Source organism: Pelophylax lessonae (genome assembly GCF_965119305.1).
Source record: "Pelophylax lessonae genome assembly, chromosome: 2".
NCBI lineage: Eukaryota > Metazoa > Chordata > Amphibia > Anura > Ranidae > Pelophylax > Pelophylax lessonae.
This window is the reverse complement of record NC_138769.1, coordinates 742,612,793-742,636,487: the sequence shown is the minus strand read 5'-3', so window position 1 is coordinate 742,636,487 and position 23,695 is coordinate 742,612,793. Positions and strand designations below refer to the sequence as shown.

Genomic DNA, 23,695 nt, shown 5'->3' with positions numbered 1-23,695 from the left:
TATGTAGGAAAACAACAATCACACAACACATCTTACATATCGCTGCACACACCAGAGTGAGAGGAATAACTCTAGGGACATCATTCATGGATAACTATTTATACTGATGACCTGTAAAGGATTTTAGAGCGTCACCTATGGGCAATTTTTGGTATTGAAGTTTGTCACCATTTCACAAGTTCATCCAATTTTTAGAGCTTGACATGTTTGGTATCTATATACAAGACACAAACCTCATATTTTATATTTCAAAGAAATTGGGTAATAAATTGTGTTTGTGTGCAATAAAATTATCTGCAGTGCTTCTTTTTTTACAGAAAATGTGCATTTGATAAAAAATTGTGCTAATATCCTCCGAAATAAAAAATTAAAACTACCAACATTTTATTCTCCAGATTCTCTGCTTTGAGGAAAAAAAAAATGTTTGTGAGTTTTAAATAATCATCTGGCCTAAAAATGTGAATTTAACCATGTGCATAAAAAATGTACAATCAACTCTGGCAGTAAAAGAAAGAACCACACCAATGTAGAAAATTATTATCACAACTATAGTAACAACTAATGGCTTAAGAAGGAAACCCACCATATTACTCAACCAAGTTCCAACTAAACCCATCCAAGACAATGGATTCCACTTCCTCCCACCCAGGTACCTGTTGGAACTCCTTTTACCTTGTGTAGATATCTCCTTCTGAGATCCTCATGATATAAAATAAATGTACAACACTCTCTATGTGACACCAGATTGTAGACTCCACCTTGAGCTACCGAGAGATAGTCAGCAGCCATGCAGTTCTGTGACACCACCTTAGGTGATGGAGACACTTCTGCTGTCAGCTCTGCTATAACATCAATGGTCTCATTGGTTATCTGATCCATGACTCCAGTACACGGGTTCATCCTAATTATCTTAGATTACTTAGATTCCCCATCCCGTCTATGAAGGGATCACTGCATAAAACATTTCCACTCCAGAGAAAATGTTTCTTCTCACTGGAAGGCCAGGGGAGTATTGGGAGAAATTGAGGCTTTCCCTTACAGATATGGGAGGGGCAACATAACCTAAAGTACAGCTATGGGGGGAATTGATGAGAAGACATTTTAGGGTGTTCCTTCCACACAAGAAGTATATTTTATCTGGAAGGACTAGGACTCCATTGGACCAATGGAGATCAATTATTCTGCAATTACATTGAGAACCCATGAAATGTTACAGGCCTGTGATTGGCTCTCCTATTGTTAGCGAGGTAAGTGAGACTTCCCTTGTCGGTGTCATTAATGGAATTTAAGAATCCATGTGAAATGTTTCTCCTAAAACAAAAAAGGTGACCCCCTTGGGTAGGTACCCATCCTAATATTCCTAAGAAGAGTTTGAAGCCCCGGCTACTACAGGAAAGATGTGGGCAATCATTTACACCTTTTACAGCAGGACAGTAAATATCAGAACACAATTCATACATAAGACCAACAGCAGGAAGTCTGCTAACTTAATGTGTAATGCAATCTGTCATTATCATTCCCAGAGTTCCCTCTGCAACATCGTTTTATCACCTGTTATCCTGTCTGTAGATCTGTTATTTTCCCACCTTCTGTAACAGGGTGACAACCCCCATCATTCTGCAGTAACATTACACAGCAGCGTTGTCACCCTGTACAGGAAATTCTTAGATAGGTTATAAGCTAATGTGTAAGGTAAAGTCTACAGGCTTGGAAAGATCGGTTTGCTAATGGATAGAAAATTGGTTAAAAGATAGAATTCGGAGAGTAGTGGTCAATGATTCTTACTCTGAATGGTGTAGGGTTATCAGTGGTGTACCCCAAGGTTCAGTGTTGGGACCCTTACTTTTAAATAACTTTATTAATGATATTGGGTCTGGGATTAAAAATACAATTTCAGTCTTTGCAGATGACACCAAGCTTTGCAGTGGAATATCTTCCTTACAGGATGTCTCCAACTTACAAGCCAACCTCAATGCACTGTTTCATTGGTCAACTATGTGGTAAATGAGGTTTAATGTTGATAAATGTAAAGTTATGCACTTGGGGGGGGGGGGGGGTAAGAATATGCATGAATCATACATACTAGGGGGAGAAGAACTGGGGGAATCCATAGCAGAGAAGGATCTGGGGGAATCCATAGCAGAGAAGGATCTAGGAGAATCCATAGCGGAGAAGGATCTGGGTGTTCTGATAGATCCTAAGCTTAATAATAACATGCAATGCCAAGCTGCAGTTTCCAAAGCAAGCAAAGTCCTTTTTTGTATTAAAAGAGGCATGGACTCCAGAGAGAGAGAGAGAGAGAGAGAGAGAGAGAGAGAGAGAGAGAGAGAGAGAGAGAGAGAATTTTTTCCCTGTACAAATCATTAGTAAGACCTCATCTGGAATATGCAGTTCAGTTTTGGGCTCCAGTTCTTAAAAAGGATATCAGGGAACTGGAGAAAGTGCAGAGAAGGGCAACCAAACTGATAAGCGGCATGGAGGAGCTCAGCTATGAGGAGAGATTAGAGGAACTGAATTGATTCTCTCTTGAGAAGAGGAGATTAAGGGGGGATATGATCACCATATATAATACATAAGGGGGATATGATCTCCATGTAAAAATTACATAAGGGGGATATGATCTCCATGTAAAAATTACATAAGGGGTCCATATAGTGAACTTGCCATTGAGTTGTTCACTTTAAGGTCAACAGAGGACAAGGGGGAACTCTTTACGTCCAGAGGAAAACAGATTTCGTCTCCAAATACGGAAAGCTGTGAAAATGTGGAATAGACTCCCTCCAGAGGTGGTTCTGACCACCTCACTAGATTCCTTTATAAAAGTCCTGGATTCTTTCCTGGGTGTACATAATATAACTGGCTACTAGGATTTATAGGTAAAGTTAATCCAAGGAATATCAGATTGCCTCTCTGGGGATCAGGAAGGAATTTTTTACCCCTGCTGTAGTAAATTGGATCATGCTTTGCTGGGGTTTTTCGCATTCCTCTGGATCAACTGCGGGTATAGGATTGTGTATATTGGATTGTATGGTTGGGTTTTCTTGGGTTAATTGGTTGAGCCAGATGGACTTGTGTCTTTTTTCAACCTGATTAACTATGTATAACTATGTAACTATGTATAAGTAAGACACAACAAATAAAGCCCAACTTCAGCTAACACTTCTAAAGCAGTTACAGCAACAGGGTTTTTTCTAAGGGTTATCCTCCATATGAATTAAAACTGACAGTAAGCAACCCCTCCAACTGCCATTTTTTGCCAAATTGCTTAACCTTCAATAGGAAGTAGAATAAAATAGATCAACTGGGAGGATCAACAAGTAATAAAAATGTTACAAGGGGAGACTCGGAAAAACAAAAACTTGTTTACTAATGACAGATCTTTTAGACCCTGCAGGTCTCATTAACCTGTTGCCGACCACCTTTTTACTGCGGCAGTGTGGCTCTCCTGCACAAACTGACGTAGACCTACATCGGTTGCGCACCTGCAGTTAGGGGGCGAGCGCACACACTGCCGCCGGCACGTTCCTGCCCCACTCAGCAGCGGGGTAGCCAATGCACGGGTCAGGCGGCTCCATTGTAAACACAGCTGACCATTCTTCTCCCTGGAATGATCACAGAGCCCCTGTGATCCTTCTATATAGGATCACAGGTCTCTAAGGTCATCTCACAAGCCACGCCCCCCACAGTTAGAATCACTCCCCTAGGCTCACATTTAACCCCTTGATCACCCACAGTGTTAACCCCTTCCCTGCCAGTGTCATTATTACAGTAACAGTACATATTTTTAGCACTGATTACTGTAGTAATGTCACTGGTCCCCCAAAACATGTCAAAAATGGCAGTTAGGGGTCGGATCTGTCCGCCGCAATGTCACAGTCCCACTTAAAATCGCAGATCATTGCCATTACTAGTAACAAAAAAAAAAAAAAAAAAAAACAACAAAAATAACGTAAAGCTTTCCTGTAGTTAGTAGACACGATAACTTTTGCGCAAACCAATTAAAATACGCTTATTGTGATTTTTTTTACCAAGAATATGTAGCAGAACACAAATTGGCCTAAAAATTTAAAAAAATTTTGATTTTTAATTTTTTTTTTTGAGAATGTTATATAGCAGAATGTGAAAAATATTTTTTTTTCTGGATTGCCGCTCTTTGTTTATAGCACAAAAAATAAAAATCGCACAGATGATGAAATACCACCAAAAGAAAGCTCTATTTGTGGAGAAAAAAGGACATCAATTTTTTTCGGTACAGCATCGCACGACGCGCAATTGTCCGTTAAAATAACGCTGCGCCGAATCACAAAATATGGCCTGGTCATTAAGGGGGAAAATCTTCCGGTCCAGAAGTGGTTAAAAAAAACTGCCACCTAAAAAATATCACATTGTCCCCTATGTGATGAAAGGGAAGTAAAACAAAAATTACAAATATTTTTATTCATTTGCAAAAAAAATTGGTTACACCCAAGCACATAAAATACCCCCCACCCTTCCCAAAGAAATTTTGAGGCCCTCCACCTCCACTTATATGCTCGTAGAAACGTAAGCGCATGCGTAGGCAGTGCCTACGCGTGAAAATATTGATTGCGATACACATGTTGCCATGCACACGGGAGTGAAAGCAATAATTCTAGCACCAGACCTCCTCCATAACACTAAACTGATACATATAGGGGGCTTTTTAAGCATTGCCTATAGAAAATATAGGGGACTGAAGTTTGTTGCCATTTCACAGTCACACACAAATCTAAGGTTTCGCAAATTTGGTATCCATTTACTCAGCGCAACCTCTTTTATATTTTACCAAAATGTGGGTAATTTATTGCATATGTTCACCCTAATGTTCACATTAGTTTTTTTTTTTTTTTTTCACTTAAATTTTGTGTTTCCTATACCTTTAAGGTAATATCGGGTGACATAAATCTGAACTACCACTATTTTATTCTCTAGGGAGCTTTCAGAAAATATATAATGTTTGGGGGTTTTACATAATTTTCAAGGCTAAAATGATTTTTAAACGTATGCAAAAAAATGCAAAAAGGATCAGGCAGCAAAAAGGTTAAAGAGAACCCCAACTGGAGGAATGTCAGTCCTCAAAAGTGGTAAGAATGTGACCACACACTTCACACTTGGTAAGCTCAGAGCTCTTGCAGTTGTGCTGTGTGAATAGTCTATGGAGATGAATAATAGCTGGTCAGAGGAAGAAGATATCAAGGACATTCTTTCTTCACCAGATGGAATCCCTGAGACTTTCAGTAGAACCAAATGTAACACAAAGTAGCCAGCTGAAATTAAATGGTTCTGTTAAATGCATCCCATAAACAGCAGAAAGTCAGTGTTGAAGGCCTACAGCAGCTTAGAAAGTTACTTTCTTACTGAACAGAGACTTCTCCCTGGCTGGTGTCCCAACAACAGACCTGCCTGCAAAGCTGTCATCCATGAGAGGAGATGAAACATGGAAAGGAGGCATTGATCATGGGAGAGGAAGTTTGGATAAGGTGAGCATCGCTGGAGCCCCAAAGCCTGGCTTATGGTGTATCAACAGTCAGAAGAACCTGGAAGGGACTCTCCCACTGAGGCTTGGCAAGATGCCATTGGATCCCATCCCAGTCTCTGGTACTGAGGCAGTGTTGCTCATGTATTCGCTCAGACAAGGAAGAAAACCCTTGGGAACACAGCTCAGTTAGTGAATGATGAAAATGCATTACATGTTCAGTCAAAGCTTCATAAACAAATAAAAAGATGAGAATTGTGAGGAAAACAGTTCAGTCACTGATACTTATCTGAAAAAAATAAATAAAAAAAAATTTATAATATTTACAGGCCTTCTAGGTGTGTGTCTGATGGACATAAGCACTACAGTTAGTGAATCCAATCATTACATTCCAGATTCCTCACAGATTTTAGTTCATTTTTTTTCTAAAGTCACATTTTATCTTTTCACGTCTTCCCTAGCTTGTGGGATGACATTGGGGCTGTGAAACTAATGGGACCCCCGCAAATCCTTTATTATTCCTCCTTTTTCCAGAGTTTCCTCTCGGCAGCTGAAGCTTATGAATCCTCTGGTGATACTTAGCACAGCATTTACTGTATAATCTTTGTCACACTCAAAGCATTAAAATGGTTTCCTTCCAGTATGAACCCTCTGGTGTGCGATAAGGTTTGACTTCACTTTAAAAGCTTTGCCACATTCAGAACACTGATATGGCTTCTCTCCAGTGTGAATCCTCTGGTGTGTGATAAGATGTGGCTTCCGTGTAAAATCTTTGCCACATTCAGAACACGGATATGACTTCTCTCCAGTGTGAATCCTCTGGTGTGTGATAAGCTCTGACTTCTGTGTAAAAGTTTTGCCACATTCAGAACATTGATATGGCTTCTCTCCAGTGTGAACCCTGTGGTGTATGATAAGATGTGACTTCTGTATAAAATCTTTGCCACATTCAGAACACTGATATGACTTCTCTCCAGTGTGAATCCTTTGGTGTACGATAAGCTCTGACTTCTGTATAAAAGCTTTGCTACATTCAGAACACTGATATGGCTTCTCTCCAGTGTGAATCATCTGGTGTCTGATAAGATGTGACTTCAATGTAAAAGCTTTGCCACATTCAGAACACTGATATGATTTCTCTCCAGTGTGAATCCTCTGGTGTCTGACAAGATTTGACTTCCGCCTAAAAGCTTGGTCACATTCAGAACATGGATATGGCTTCTCTCCAGTGTGAACCTTCTGGTGTGTTATACCTTTTGCCTCCATTGTAAAACCTTTATCACATTCCAAACAAGAAATATCTTCTGAAATGACTTCTCATATATACATGGGTTGGACTTTACAGTAAAGACATTGTCACTTCCAGAGCACTAAAATTACTTCTCGTTTGTTGTCCTCTGAGGTTGGATCAATGTTGAAGAGCATTCAAAACATTCATGACATTTAGAACACGGATAGGTCTTGTGTGAATCTTCCAGAGAACTGCAATAAAGACTTTCAGTCACTTATAACATCCATATGGCTTGCTTCTCATGTAACTTTGTTGTATTGTTGTAACAAGACAAGCATTACCAAAAAAATGGTTCATCAATCCACCTGTGCAGAAAAAAAACAGAAGTCATAATTCTATAAAAAGGGTTAAAAAAGTTGCTTCCTTTTTAAGATTTATTATTAACTGCTTCCCGCTGGGCCTATTGTAATATGACAGCCAAACAGGAGCCCCATTGTTACATAGTTACATAGTTAGTGAGGTAGAAAAAAAAAAAAGACACCAGTTCAACCTGTGTGTGTTTGCTGCTAACCGTACATTGTATACCCCTGTATGTTGTTCTTCTTAAGGTGCCCACCTAATAGTTTTTTGAAACTATCGATGCTCCCTGCTGATACCACTGCTTGTGGAAGAGAATTCCACATCCTTACTGCTCTGACAGTTAAGATTCCCTTATGTAGTTTAAGGTTAAACCGTTTTAGTGAGTGGCCACGTGTCTTATTGTATTCCTTTTCTCTGAAAAGTTTGTTCCCTATGCTCGGGTCACCAGTACGATATTTGTACATTGATATTATATCCCCTCTCAAGCATCTCTTCTCCAGAGAGAATAAGTCAATGCTAGTAGCCTTTCCTCATAACTGTTGTCCTCCATTCCTCTAATTATTTTTGTTGCCCTTCTCTGGACTCTCTCCAGTTCCAGCACATCCTTCCTGAGGACCGGTGCCCAGAACTGGACAGCACTATCTGATAAACTGTGTAACTCACTACACTATCCCTGAAGGAATGTGGAATTGTGTGTAGGGCAAGTGTATTGTGTGTTAATCAGCAGGCTTTATAGTGGCATAGGTGGTAGAATACGGGGCTTGCAAGTGAGAGGCTGTGGGCTCTAATCCCTTGGCCAGTGGGTGATTAATATTAATTATGGATATTAATCAAAACCTTTTAAATAAATTATGGATGCGGAACTTGAAGTTCCAGCGAGGAAGCCCATTTGTTCGCCATTCGGGGATCAGGCGAGCGGGCAGTGTTCGAGTCGAAATTAGGTTAGTCTCGAACACAAAGCTCATCACTATGCACCAATTTGGGTTCTTTTTACCAAAGAAATGTAGCAGAATATATTTTGGCCTAAAATTAGGAAGAAATAAAATTTTGCAAATAAATAACCTAACAGAAATGAAGAATGTGAATGTGTTAAAGATAAGGGTTTTCAGAGATCACCTAAATACATAGTAGAAAATAGTCAGACAGATTGAGGTAGAGAGTTCCAGAGGATTGGAAAGGCTCTGGAGAAGTCCTGGAGGTTAGGAGAGTAGGAGGTATTGTGAGGAGTGAAGAGAATGGTTTGGTTGATATTTTGAGACAAGGTTGGTGATGTAGCTGGGGGGAAAGAAGAGTTGTGGAGGGTTTGTAAGATGTAAGTATTTTGAATAGGAAGAGATCAAACAAAAGAGTTGCCCTGGCATTATTGCACCTCCAACAGGTAGGAAAGGTTGTGGGAAAAATGCTGTGCAAAAGTGGGGAATGTATACCATCTGGTCAAAGGTTATATCTGGACTCCTGGACACTGCTGGAAAAGGAGGATTTGTGAGCAAAGAATAGGATATGATCTCTTTCTGTCTGGGTGAATGTGTGACCCAAAACTCTTCCCATTTCAGAAGGAATAAAGTTGTGAAATCTCCATTTTGATTGGTAAGAAAATGATGGGATATGGAAATTGTGTGACCTGTTGGCTGACTTCATCTTTATTCCGGCATCATTGAAGAATGCATTGTCACCTGACCCGTTTTTAACACTCATTAAAGGTTTCATCAATAAATGCATAATATTTTGCCAAACGCAATATATATATATTTGTTGCAGTTTTGAAATGGTTTACCGGGATTATGGCTGAAGCCTGCAATTCTGTTTCTCGTAAAAGAGATCTGAACAGTAGCCATTGGATCACTTTTGGAAGCAGTGAGAGGGGTGTCCCCCTCCCCCTCCTGCTTCTCACCAGTGTTTCTCGGGCCTTCTGTTCTTACCAGTCAGCCTGGGAAATGATCCGACAGTTCGCACAGCTGGTCACAGAGGTGAGAAGAAACCAGATCGTCTCTGATCACCTCTACAATCTAGGAGGACTGGAGTGGCATCATGACATCACTTCCAGTCTAGGGTGGAGGTAACCAGGTTTGTTTGTTTTTTTAAAGCAAAATATCACATTTTTTTTTTAGATCTTTTGCTTTCAAAAGGTAGACACCAGTTCTCTCCATAAAGAAGACTTGTCATCCCTTATTTCTGTTAAAAGGGATGTTTACATTTCTTGTAACAGGAATAAAAGTGATAAAAAAATAAAGGGACATTGTAAAAAAAAAGTCAATAAAAATTTAAATAAATAAGAAAAAAAAAGGCTTGCGAGCAGGAGTGAACACATTCTTAAGTCACACACGCATACTGTATGTAAATGGTGTTTGCAACACACGTGAGGTATCATTGTGAACGTTAGAGCGAGAGCAAGAATTCTAGTGCTGGACCTCCTCTATAACTCTAAACAGGTAGCCTGTAAAACAATTTAAATTGTAGGCTATGGAGATTTTTAAAGTATCTTAGTGAGTCACCATTCCACGAGCACGCACTATTGTAAAGCGTAACATGTTAGGGATATATTTACTTTGCGTAAAGTCATCTTTTTTATATATTTTCCAAAAAAATAGGTTAGATATTGTATAATTTTGAATTGAAATTTATTAAAGCATACTTTTTCCCAAAAAATTATGGATGAAAAACTGCTACGCAAATACAGTATGAAAAAAAAAATTGCAACAACCGCCATTTAGGGTCTCTGTTAAAAAAAATATGTATAATGTGTGGGGGTTCTAAGTAACTTTCCAGCAAAAAATACAGATTTTTACTGATTTGCCAGAAAAGGCTTGGTCCTTAAGTGGTTGAGCTGGTTAGTTTCTGTCCAACTGAAGTGTTGGGGGGACAGCTGGATGTGGAATCTGCACTGAACCATACCAGGCCACGTGCCCTTAACATGAGAAGGGTACCCAGACAGAGGCACCCTAGCAAAGCACCATGTCCCCATGTTGATAGGGACAAGGCCTCTTTCCCACAACTCTGGCCCAGTGGTTGTTGGGGTCTGCGGGAGGGGGTTTATCAGAATCTGGAAGCCCCCTTAAAAAGGGTCCCCCAGAAATCCTTCTCCCCCTACATGAATGAGTAAGGATTACATAGTATGCCTGGTTACTCATTTACAACAAAAACACAGGACAGCACAATGAGAAAGTCCAATCAGCAAAAAAACTAACAAATCCCTAATTATTCATGGCATCCAGCAATGTAGCTCCCTCCAATGGAGCCAAAGAAAAACATACTGACAAGCGGGACTATCGGGAGTCTAACGTGACTTAGACCCTATAAAAATCACTTCGAAATATTGGGTCTGCAATATGGAGCATAGTTGGGATAAACCCATTTTCAATGCCTCTGCCTCTCAGAAATTTGGTTTCAGCAGCTAAAGCATAAAAGCTTGTGACCGAGAAGCAGGGTGAAAAATTGGATCTTTAGATAACAGATCTTGTCCATCTGGTAGAGGCCACAGAGCACCGGCTGAAAGATAAATGAGGTCAGCATACCCTACTCTGCAAGGTCAATCCTAATCTAAGAGAATGACTTGCTTGTCCTTGCTTTCTGTCCATTAAAGCTGAACTCCAGCTTTTGATATCATTTACTTATTTTCTTTGGGCCAGCTTGTACAACTATGTCCCTCACTAACATGTGAGGCCACTGGATGTTCAGTATAAACTGTATGTAGCTGAGGCTCAATGCATTATACGGCACTATTCCGGGTTTATGATGAGACTTCGTCTCATACCTGGAACACAGTAGAGTATCTGATCAGTGCTCAGCCATTCAGAGAAAGTGATGTATTCTAGCAATGAATATAAAGCTTCCTCTGATTGGCGGGGTCAGAGGTTGGGACATCATCAGCCCGCCTCTCTGACTCAGCCAATTCACTGCTAGAATACATCACTTTCTCTAAATGGCTGGGCACCACAGTGATAGGCCACTGTGTTCCAGGTATGAGACAGGAAGTCTGGGCTCGAACCCGGAACACAGTGCTGTCTAATGTATGTAGCCTCAGCTATATACACTTTACACCACACACCCAGTGGCTTCACAGGTTAGTGAGGAACATGGCCCAAACGACCTAAGCTGGCCCAATCAAACTATGTAAAAGTGTATCAAAAGCTGGAGTTTAGCTTTAAAGTAGAGGAGATAAGAACTTCAGTGGAGAAAAAGCATAGATTATGGCATACTGATCCCACTGAACAATTAGTACCCCAAGATAGACATACAACCCAGAACAACTCCTGATGGAGAGACTATTCCCCCAGGTCCAGATGAAAAAATTTACAATTCTCCACCCCAGGAATGTGCACCATGGAGATGGCTGGAACATAAAGCTCCACCAAGGAATGTGCACAATAGAGATTGCTGCAACATGAAGCTCCGCTCCAGGAATGTGCACCATGGAGATTGCAGGAACACAAAACTCAACCCAGGAGGGGGGGGCGTGGCTTGACGGCATGAGTGAATGTCTGCCTAATCCCTCAGTCTGCAAAGCATCCAGCCGAACTGACTGACAGCGACCCCCACCAACTGCACCAAACTGATCCACGACGACCCTACATCGATCCAACTGTGATGTCAAAAAGGAGGAAGGAATACACATCTAAAAAGCTCACCGTCTTCTTCTCTTCCTCGGACTAACAGCCAAGATGGCGCCGGCTGGACATGCGGCAGCTCGGCGCAACTTTCCTCACTGTCCATTGGACAAGAATACCTCCAGCCTACAGAAAACTTGTCCAGCTCCTGCGAACATGGCGAGTCACCCCCCCCCCCAACTCACCCTCCACATCCAGCCCTACCAAACAGAGGCCCAGGATGAAGGAGCGTGAGCACACACTGCCCACTGCAGCTCCAGGCCTGTTCTCTGTCCCTCCTACTCAGCAAGCAACCATGCTTGAATCATTCCCTGCCTCTGACCAACCCCTGTCAGAACAGACAAAGGATATGCTCCTCTCCCTGAGACAGACCTTGTGCACCGATCTGTCTGCAGCCGTTTCATCCATCTCGGTCTCTGTGCAGCAGCAGGACCAACGTCTTAACATCACAGAAACTAGAGTTAGTGAACTTTACACTGCTCATAATAAAAAATGATGGATGCAGTCACAGATCATGAGGAGGAACTCCAACTAATTAAACCTAAATTAGCAGATCTTGAAGATTGTTCCCATAGGAACAATATCAAATTCCAATTCTGGAATATACCAGAATCAGTCTCCCAGTTGGACCTCATCAAATTCCTGCAATCCCTTATGCACACTCTGTTTCCTCAACTGTCTGAGCATGATCTGGAGATTGATAAAGCACGTAGACTTCCAACCCCCCCCCCCACCTGCCGACCTCTACACCCAGAGACGTCCTGGCTCGCATACACTTTTTCACTGTCAAGAAGCAAGTCATGCACGCAGCAAAATGAGCGCCCAGACTCCCAGATCCCTTCTACTTCATAAATCTCTACACGGACCTATCCAAAACGACTATGGAAAATCGCAGACAGGTCGCCACAATACCAAAGGCTCTTCAAAATCATAAAATACCCTACAAATGGGGATTCCATACCAAACTACTTATCACGGACCATAACAAGACCCACAAAGTGAGGACCCTCGCTATGGGCCTCCAACTATTAAAAGGCTGGCACATCATTCCAGAGGATAACCCGGACCCACGAGAACAACCAATCCATCAAATGGAAACCAGAGAAGCCTCCCAGGACAGGTGAGCTACCTGATAACCTCAGTTGTTCCTGATCCCTGATCCAACAAGCGCTGGATTCATGCAGTATTTTTCAATTGTTTCCGCCTGCTCGAACTATTAGATACAGACCTAACTACGTTACGGCAAGTCTGTTTACCCCCCATTAGTTGTTTTTTGCAGTAGTTAATGCCCATTGAGCTCAAGAGCATACCCTGCACTTGAGCTTTTATTTTTTAATTACCCTCCCACCCCATCCCTGTACCAGCTGCACCATGTTTCTGGATATTTTGACCGAGTCCACCACCTAAAATCTCCAGAACACCACCACCTTTCCCGACATGACCTTCAAACTTGTTTCCATCAAGGTTAGGGGACTAAATACCCCTCAGAAGAGATCTGCACTACTCAGAGAGGCTAACAACCAAAAGGCGGATATAATTCTAGTATAGGAAACACATTTTGCTCTGAATAAAACTCCCCCAGTTCAAGCTGAAAAACTATCAAGATCCTCTTAGCGTCAAACTCAAAAAAGAAAAATGGAGTATTAATAGCATTCCGAGATTCACTACAATTCGTCATACACCAAACCATCGCAGACCCTCAAGGACACTATTTAATTGTAAAATTGTGACATTAATAAAATCCCGTACACTTTAGTCAATGTGTATGGCCCAAATAAACAACAACTCTGCTTCTACAAACTAAATTTACAAGAAAGTATCCCAAGTCAAACATGGCAGAACTATAATGGGAGGTGATTTCAATATTGTAGGAGAACCCAATATAGACACAAAGTCTTCGACCCGCCATCAACGCCCAGCTCTGAACCCCTTTCTTTGAGCAAATGGCTTATTCGATGGCTGGAGATGCCATCATGGATCAGAAAAAAAAGACTTCTCATACTTTTCTTCCTCTCAACTATCCTACTCAAACAAACAGACACTCCAGGATATTACAGATTTGTGGATTAGAACCATTGCGTGGTCTTACCACACACCTGTTTCCATCTCCCTGGGAGAATGAACATCAGGACCATCACACATCTGGAGACTCAATACCTTGCTTTCTGCCAACCCTGGTAAAATCCAAACCATGACTGCAGAACACAACGCCTTCTTTGAAATCAATGATAGCCCAGACATTAACAGAATTGTTCTTTGGTCTACTTACAAAGCGTATATGCGAGGAGTCCTTCTCAAATTGCACAGTAAACTTAAAAAACAGAGGATGTGGCAAATTGAAGAGATTCAATCCCAAATTGACCACCTAGAAAAGATTAATAAATAATCCCCCTCCCATGACAAAGCTATGGAACTTCTTGACAAGAGACAAAAACTCTGTTCCATTTTGCTCTACAAATTCCAAACTAACCTTAAAATCAGTGAAGACAATTTTTATGCCTTGGGCAACAAGGCTACGGCCTTACTCGCCCGTCAAGTTAAGGCCCAAAGAACCAAAAGTAAAATTGCATCCCTATATCACCCTACTACTAACCGGTTACTGACTAACCCTAAAGACATAGCAGACACCTTCAGTGATTACTTACTACATCCCTTTATAATTTAGTATCGGACTCTAACTCCCCCCAACCAACAGAATGTAGCATTCAACATTTTCTGTCATCAGCCAAATTACCGTCCATCACTCAAGACCAACTTCCCCAATTGTCTCAGCCTTTCACAACTGAAAAAACTCTCCTGGCGATTAAATCTCTCCCCTGTAATAAGTCCCCAGGTGAAGATGGCTTTGCCAATGAATACTTCAAACAGTTTTCAACCGTTCTCTCCCCCTACCTCTCTAGTCTCTTCAATTCAGCCTTCTCCTCTGGTGCCTTTCCATTCGATATGTTACGTTCGACTGTTGTAACCATCCCTAAACCAAGCAAGAACCCTACCGTAGCAATAAACTATAGACCTATATCTCTCCTTAATAACGACATTAAACTATTTGCCAAATCCAGAGAAGGCATTTGACAGGGTACATTGAGGATTTATGAGGGCAGTTCTCTCCAAATTTGGCATTAATGGTTAATTTCAATCAGCAATACTCTCCCTATACTCCAATCCCTCATGCAGAGTGATGACAGATGGTTTACCATCTAAACCCTTTGGGATCTCCAATGGCACCTGACAGGGCTGCCCACTATCCCCCATTATCTTTGCACTCTTGATGGAACCCTTAGCATCCAAAATTAGAAACGACCAATGTATCTCTGGAATTCTTTGCAACCACACGGACCACAAGATCAGTCTCTTTGCAGACAATATCATCCTCCTGATTTCCAACCCAACCCGCTCCTTACCGGCAATTCAAGCAATCCTACACCAATTTGGCGCAGTATCCTTCTACAAACTTTACTCCAATAAATCCGTAATTCTCCATCTGAACCTCCCCAACAAACAAGAAGCTCTACTAAAATCAGGTCTCCCCTTCACATGGGCTAACCAATCTATCCTCTATTTAGGGATTAAACTTTCCCAATCTCCTTGGGCCTTGGAACAAGACAGACGTACACTAGTATTTAAACCAAAAAATCGTAACAATAAATCTACTACCACTAAATTGTTACCAAATTCTCCTCTCAGCATAGCCAACTCAGGGGGATCCTGGCTAAACACTGGCACATCTTGTTACAGGATACTACGATGGCACGACATATTAACATCTATCCAGAAATGTTTTTTCGTAGAGCATCCTCTATCCGAGATAAAATAGTCTCTTCCCATTACGACCCCGAGAAAGCCACTATTCAGAGACAGAAAAAAGGTATATTCAGATGCAATAGGTGTGACTTTTGCCAGGGTCAGCGTTTTTTGCTACCCAATCAGAAAAAAATTTACACCTAATTTCTCTGCAAATTGTGAAACGAGGGGCATAGTTTACCTTATGACCTGCCGATGTGGGGCATACTATGTCGGTAAAACAACAAGAATGTTCAAACAGAGAATAAATGACCATACAGATCTTTCTGGCAATGGAAAAATGATCACACCTATTAGCCGCCATCTTGATTTATACCATAAATTTGAAACATCCTGTATCTCATTTATTGCACTGGCAGTCATTCCTCTTGAACCCAGAGGGGGCAACTGGGACAAAAGGATTCTACAAAAAGAATCCTTTTGGATAGAGCGCCTCAATGCCGTGCAGCCTCCAGGCCTCAATTAAATTATTTCTTACAAGTCTTTCATTTAGTTTGTTTTCGTTTTACTATTCCGGATTCATTGGTTTATTTCCAATATTTTATTTATTTTCTTTTATCTAATTTACCTTTTCAATTATATATTCATCTTGATTATATTTTACTTTGACCTTGTCTCATTTATTTCTTCCAATTGAGTCTCCCTCTTATGTCTGGAAAGATATTATCCCTGTACCTCTTTCTGGGTTAATTACCTCCGTGGGATACCACATGACAACACTGATATATAATTAGGATGCTTATGCCTTAATCGAGAAATGTATATGGTCTGGTATATATACTAATATATAATATATATTATGTGTTAATATTAATTAGTATATTGGGTTTTTTTTTTTTTGTACATCTTTATTTATTAAATTACAGTATCTCCGTTATGTATTTCTATTTTATTTACATTTGTCACATTTTCATCTTTATTTTATTTAATTTAGTTATGTCTGTTTCATCTTGTACATTTGCACCCTTTTGGTAAATTGAATTATATATTCATCATCCTCTTGTTATATCTGGCGATGTAGGACGATGACTGCTGGGCTTGCTTTGCAGGAAGGTGCGGCTGGTGGCACCACCACTATATCCTGTTACATAGTTAGTGAGGTTGAAAAAAAGACATCAGTCCATCCAGTTCAACCTATGATGTGTGTGTGTGTGTCTGTTAACCACACATTGTATACCCCTGTATGTTGTACATTGTATACCCCTGTATGTTGTGGTCTTTAAGGTGCCCATCTAATAGTTATTTGAAACTATCAATGCTCCCTGCTGATACGTCTGTTTGCGGAAGAGAATTCCACATCCTTACTGCTCTAACAGTGAAGAACCCCCTGCGTATTTTAAGGTTAAACCGCATTTCCTCTAGTTTTAGTGAGTGGCCACGTGTCTTATTGTATTTCCTTTCTCTGAATAGGTTTTTCCATATGCTAGAGTTTCCAGTACAATATTTGTACATTGATATCATATCCCCTCTCAAGCGTCTCTTCTCCAGAGAGAATAGGTTCAGTGCTTGTAGTCTTTCCTCATAGCCGATGCCCTCCATTCCCCTAATTATTTTTGTTGCCCTTCTCTGGACTTTCTCCAGTTCCAGCACATCCTTCCTGAGGACCGGTGCCCAGAACTGGACAGCATACTCCAGATGTGGCCAGACCAGAGTCTTGTAGAGAGGGAGAATAATCTCTTTATTTCTGGAGTGAATCCCCTTTTTTATACATCCCAGTATTCTGTTGGCTTTGCTTGCAGCGGCTTGACATTGCATGCCACTGCCAAGCCTGTTGTTTACCAGTACCCCCAGGTCCTTTTCCATTCTAGACTCACCCAGAGGTTCCCCCCTCAGTGAGTAGCTTGCTTTCTGGTTTCTGGCACCCAGGTGCATTACTTTACATTTATCAACATTGAACCTCATCTGCCATGTAGTTGCCCACCCCATAATTTTGTTCAGATCCGCTTGTAAGGTTTTCACATCCTGCACAGAAGATATTGGCATGCTTAGTTTAGTATCATCCGTAAATACTGAGATTTTACTCGATATCCCCTCCTTTAGATCATTTATGAATAAATTAAACAGGATTGGCCCCAGGACAGAACCCAGGGGGGCCCCGCTTTCCACACCCGCCCAATCTGAGTACTCCCCATTAATCACCACCCTTTGCAACCTACCCTGGAGCCAGTTCTCTATCCAGGTACTCACCTTATGGTCCATACCTACCTTCCCTAGTTTGAACAGTAAGCGTTTGTGGGGAACGGTGTCAAAGTCCTTTGCGAAGTCCAGGTACACCACATCCACAGGCTTACCTTTATCTAGGTGGCAGCTCACTTCATCATAGAAGGTTAATAGATTGGTTTGGCAAGAACGATTTTTTATGAATCCATGCTGATTACTACTAATAATACCGTTTTCATTACTAAAGTCTTGTATGTGGTCCCTTAACATCCCCTCCAAAATTTTGCAGACTACTGATGTTAGGCTGACCGGCCTATAGTTACCCGGGATATATCTCAGCCCCTTTTTAAATATTGGTACCACGTTGGCTTTTTTCCAATCAGCTGGCACCATACCCATCTGTAAACTATCCTTAAAGATCAAGAATAATGGTCTGGCAATCACCTGGCTGAGCTCTTTAAGAACCCTCGGGTGCAAGCCATCCGGTCCCGGTGATTTAGTTATGTTGAGTTTCTCTAGTTTAGTTCTAAGTCTATCTTCTTTTAGCCACGGCGGTATTTCCTGAGGTGTGTTGTTTAGTTTAGCCTTACAAGCTGGGTTAGTGTAGCCCCCGATTCTTTTGTGAAGACTGAAGAGAAGAAATTATTTAACACTACCGCCTTTTCCCTGTCCTCTGTGGCCAAAACTCCCTTATCGTCTTTTATGGGGCCAATGTGTTCTGGCCTTGCTTTCTTACTGTTTATATACTTAAAGAATTTCTTGGGGTTCTTTTTATTCTCTTCCCCTATATGTCTCTCGTGTTCTATTTTAGCCTCCCTGATTTCGTCTTTACATTTCTTATTGCACTCTTTGTAATGCTTAAATGCTGCCAATTACCCCTCAGTCTTGTATTTTTTGAAGGCCTTTCCTTTAGCATTAATATGCATTTTTTATGTTGGAGTTTAGCCACCCAGGGTTTAGTTTTGCTCTTTTAAATTTATTTCCCTGTGGAATGCACTGGTCAATCCCTTTGTTAAGTATGCTTTTGAAGCATTCCCATTTTTCGTCCGTGTTCTTTGTTCCCAGGGTTCTATCGCATTTGATATTTTCTAGCAGAGAGCGCAGTTTTGGGAAATTGGCTCTTTTGAAATTCAGTGTCCTTATATTGCCCTTGTGTTTCCTATTACTGTAATTAATACTGAAACTAATTGACCTATGGTCACTGTTTCCTAAGTTGCCCCGTATTTCTATATCTGTGAGCAGGTCTGTATTGTTGGTAATCAGTAGGTCAAGAACCGCATTGTTTCTTGTCGGTGCATTCACCATCTGACCCATGAAATTATCCTGCAAAACATTTAGGAACTGCCGAGCCTTGGCTGAATGCGCGGTTCCTTCTGCCCAGTCTATATCTGGATAATTAAAGTCCCCCATTATAATGACATTTCCCATCCTTGCTGCCAATCCTATTTGTAAAAGGAGGTCCGGCTCCCCCTCCTCCCTCAGGTTGGGGGGCCTATAGCATACGCCTAATATTACTTTCCCCACAGTGCCTTCCCTTTGAAGTTCTACCCATAGGGATTCTGCCTTGTCCATAGCACCATTATTAATATCATCCCTCATATTTACCTGTATACTGTACTTAATATACAGACATACCCCTCCCCCTTTTTTACCTGCTCTATCTCTGCGATAAAGGGAATACCCCTGAATGGTCGCCATCCAGTCATGAGAGCTGTCAAACCAAGTCTCAGTTATCCCCACAAAATCTAAGTCCTCCTCAAACATCAGCAGCTCCAGCTCTCCCATCTTGTTAGCCAGGCTTCTGGCATTGGTATACAAACCTCTTAATTTTGAGCGGTTGCATATATCCTCATTTGATGTTTTTAGGCTGCTCTTGTGATTTCTCCCCATACCCCCCCTGGGTTTAGGAGCTTTGAATACCCTACCGCTAATGTCCCCATTTCTGCCCTCTGGATCTTGCTTTCCACTGGCTAATTCTACATCTGTACCCCCCTGGCTTTGAGCGGCCTCTGGACTCCTATCATTGTGGGGGATCCATGGCTGCTCATTGCAGAGGGTGGGTGATTACGGGTGCGGGGTCACCTCCGCATCTGTCTTTCCCAGGGTCTGGTGGGCGGCGCAGTCTGGGCTTCCTCCATTCCAGCGGACTGACGTTGTCTCTCCGCCCCCTGACACGCCCTCCCCGCCATCCCCGCACCGCATGTGTTCGCACATGTGCAATTGCGAGGACTCGGTGGGGAGGCGCCACTATGCTGGGCTGAGTGATGTCAGACGCTCATCAGCGCAGTACGTCACTCAGCCGGGAGACACTTAAATAGCCAGACGGACGCCTTGGTCTGTCTGGCTACAATAGGGATATTACCCTGCTTCTTACCCCTCTGGCAGGACTTGGGAATTCATTTGAGAGGAGGACTCTTGAGGTGAGCTACATTGGGACACTTGGAGGCTTGATTCACAAACCCCCCCCCCCTCACCAACTGGCTATATAAATGCCATTTTCCTCTCCCTCCCTGCCCATTTGTATATCTTTAACTATTTAATTCCCTTGCCCATCTAATATCCTTTTTCATCTTTGCCTGTATTACAGCAATTGGCTGCTTTCTAGGATGGTCCCTTCCTCCTTCTGACAATATATAAAGTGGCATACAACTCTAATACCTACAAGTCTTTTTTGCATTTATTGCATTAATTCAGACTTCATGGAAGAGACTACTACTTGCCTTGACAGGTATGTAGGGGACTTACACCTCTGGTTACCCCTCTTTGCTCACTATTAGGAATAGTCGTCATTCCATACTTATTATATATACTCTCTACACAGGCTGTATAGCTCTGTAAATCTCCAAGACTTATCCATATAAAATTGGAAGGTTTGGACCCACCTGGACACACCCCTAAGCAACCACTTTAAGACATCAATTCAACATTATCTTTTTTCATATATATTTATTTTGGGTAAGAAGACGCATATATTTATAATTTTGCCCCTGTCTCCCTATTGGATAGCAATAATCTGTATCTTGCATGTTGTATATTTTGGCACACTAATATGAGCCATCCAATAACCACATGCACTTTATATTCATAGGTAAAAAGAGTGAAAAGTTTTTGCTTCTTAAGTGTCTCCCCGCCTTTACCTGTTTTTAGCCTGAGCACTCAGCTACTCATCTCTGTAGCTAAATTTCTTCAAATTAGCCCTTTATGGGATTTTCCATTACTAGCATCACCACATTGTATTCTGGTAAGAAATTTCCTTTATATTTACGATATATTACTGCATAATTTTCTGTATGCCATTAGGGCACATTTTTGAAAACACTGTTTGTGTAACAAGAATCAAGGTTATGTATATACTGTATGAATCTCATGCTTTGTATCTCCTTGTTCTTTTTAGATTTCTTTCTAAAACTGTACTGTAAAATATTCTCCTGAAGAAGCGTTGTAAAATAAACGCGAAACATGTAGAGAACATCAGCTGTTCAGTGTACCCCGCACCACCACCGGATCCATGGTGTCACTACATGCATCATGACTTCTTTATAAGTCATAGGTTTCTCTTCCATATGTATAATTGGTGGTTTGGCGAGGGTTCACCTTAGTCTCAGTATAATAATATAATGGTATTGTGCTATTGACCTTATTTTAATAGTGTTTTCCTATACTTGTCTTGTTATGATGTTATAACTTTTTAACTTATTTCTACAATAAAAATATATTTTTTATGACCTATTGTCATGTTATGGTGCCAAGAAAGTCCACTCCCAATGCAATAGCATTTTTTTCTAATTACAGTAATGGCGGTGATCAACTAATTATAGTGGGACTGTGATAGTGCGGTGGCCAATCTGACACTAATACAGTGATTAGTGCTGAAAATATGCGCAGTCCCTGTACTAATGACCGAACTGGTGACCCTAGCAAAAAGAACAAACTTTTCAGAGACAGGGAATACAATAAGACACAGGAGGCCACTCACTAAAACTAGAATAAAAGGGGTATAATCAGAAACTGCCTTAAGGGTTCTGTCAGAGCGGTAAGGATGTGGAATTCTCTTCCACAAACAGTCGTATCAGCAGGGAGCATTGATAGTTTCAAAAAAACTATTAGATGGGCACCTTAAAGACTACAACATACAGGGGTATACAATGTACGATAGCAGCAAACACACACATTATAGGTTGTACTGGATGGACTGGTGTCTTTTTTCAACCTCACTAACTATGTAGCTATGTAATGACACTGGCTGGGAAGGGGTTAACATCTAGGGGCAATCAAGGGGTTAAATATGTGCCTAACAATGCTTGTGTCATGGGTCTGCCACCTAAGGGTTAACTTAGTGCAGACTAATTTCAGTGATTGTAAACAATGGAATAATAGATGGTATTCAAAAATACTCTCTAAATAGACCAGTAGCGCAAAGAAATAACCAGAAGTTAATGCCGCATAGATATATAATCACAACTGTTATAGCTTCCCACAGTCCAATAATGCACAGATGTCACAGAAGCATCAGGAAAATGATATTGATAGTAATCAGTCCATGATCATTCAACATATATCCTGGGATGTTTAGATAAACAAGTGTAGCTTTCAAGGATCAACACCACCACCGTGCTCCAAGGGGGGAGGAGAAATGCCCACTCACCAGCTGCTGTGGCCCAAAACACTCTCGTGCATGAGCAATGTAAGCCTGAGGTATTAGTCTTTGATCTGCACACCCAACCGGACTCCACACCAGCTAAAGCAATCAGGCTCGGCAGCATAAGGGGAGAGAAGCAAAATCCCACTAGTGTGATACCGTTTTAAAAAGCTTTATTGCACATATAAAATAACATGGTATCCATATATCATCCGCATGTCATAAATAGGAGGAGGGTACCCTTCGGGAAACCGTGTCCAGGCTCCACGCCGTGGACCTCGCGCCGTCCGGGTGTCCCGAGCTCCTAGTCTGCAAGAGTGGTTACGCCGCCTGGTCACGCCCCGACGCGTTTTATACTTCCGACTTCTTCACCGGGGGCGTGACCATGACGGCTTGGCGGTAACCTAAATACCTCCGACCTTCTGCCCAGTTGGGCAGGATCGGGGTGTACGTCAACACCCATTGGTTGCATGCATGATGCTCTGGTCTAAACGGACTTGGTTGTCTAAGCAACCTTCGCTAATACTTCAGTTTTCTACGTTGCCTTGACCTATGCACCCGGAACCAAAATACTCCCCCATAGACGGTTATGGAGCATAACTACACCGTGCTACGGTAAATAAACTACTCCTAGGGGCTAATTCATAAGGGGCCATTTAACTAAACTATCCCAAGCTCATGGATAATAACGAGCAAAACAGCATTAAATACCAATGGGGTGATACTTCAATATTACAGACAGTACAAACGACATCTGATTGTACAAATCTGTGTATCTACATAATGACTAGTGTTGAGCGAACACGGACTGTATTATTTGTGTTCGTACCGAATAATTGGATTTTTGTTACCCGAACACGGACACGGACACTTTACTGTATATTCGGGTAAAAATCCGTGTTCGGTCGTTTTATTTCCGGGTTTTGCATGCTTTGGCGCTCTTTTCATGGCGGGCTTTCAACAGCCAATCAACAAGCGTTTAACTGGTGTGCCTTAAGCCATCCCAGCCATGCCTGCAAATGTATCAGTAGCTGTGATTGGCCGTCTGAAGCATGTGACCAAGTCTTTATAAGTTCGAAGACAGCGCCGCAGCGGCGTCATTCTGTTGCTTAGATCAGGGACAGAGCACACATCAACGTGCTGGCTGCTGATTAGGGAAAGACAGGCAGGAAAAAAACATTTGTGTCCGGATAGAATTGAGGGACAGGTCGGAGTGTTTTAGGCAGGGCGAGTTGTAGGCATTTTAGGGATAGAGTCTGCTGAATTTTAGGGAAAGGGTGTTCTACAAACTACAATCGATATTGCTGTGTGGGGTCTGCACTTAGTCCTGATATACGATCTCTTCTCAATCCTGTTAGGGATAGAGTCTGCAGAATTTTAGGGAAAGCGTGTTCTACAAACTACAA

At 41.6% G+C, this 23,695-nt stretch overlaps 2 protein-coding genes across 2 annotated transcripts in view; one reads left to right on the top strand and one right to left on the bottom strand.

The window, feature by feature from the left end:
• The window catches only part of LOC309548362 (uncharacterized protein), a gene marked incomplete at both ends in the record, with an annotated part of 275,124 nt that overhangs the window by 172,707 nt on the left and 78,722 nt on the right, over positions 1-23,695 (bottom strand). The gene's annotated exons all lie outside the window — the stretch shown is intronic.
• The window catches only part of LOC309546811 (uncharacterized protein), a gene marked incomplete at both ends in the record, with an annotated part of 97,473 nt that overhangs the window by 16,137 nt on the left and 57,641 nt on the right, over positions 1-23,695 (top strand). The window contains one exon of the mRNA XM_082246497.1: positions 15,374-15,554. Coding sequence (XP_082102623.1) covers positions 15,374-15,554 — 181 coding nt within the window. The remainder of the gene's footprint in view (positions 1-15,373; positions 15,555-23,695) is intronic.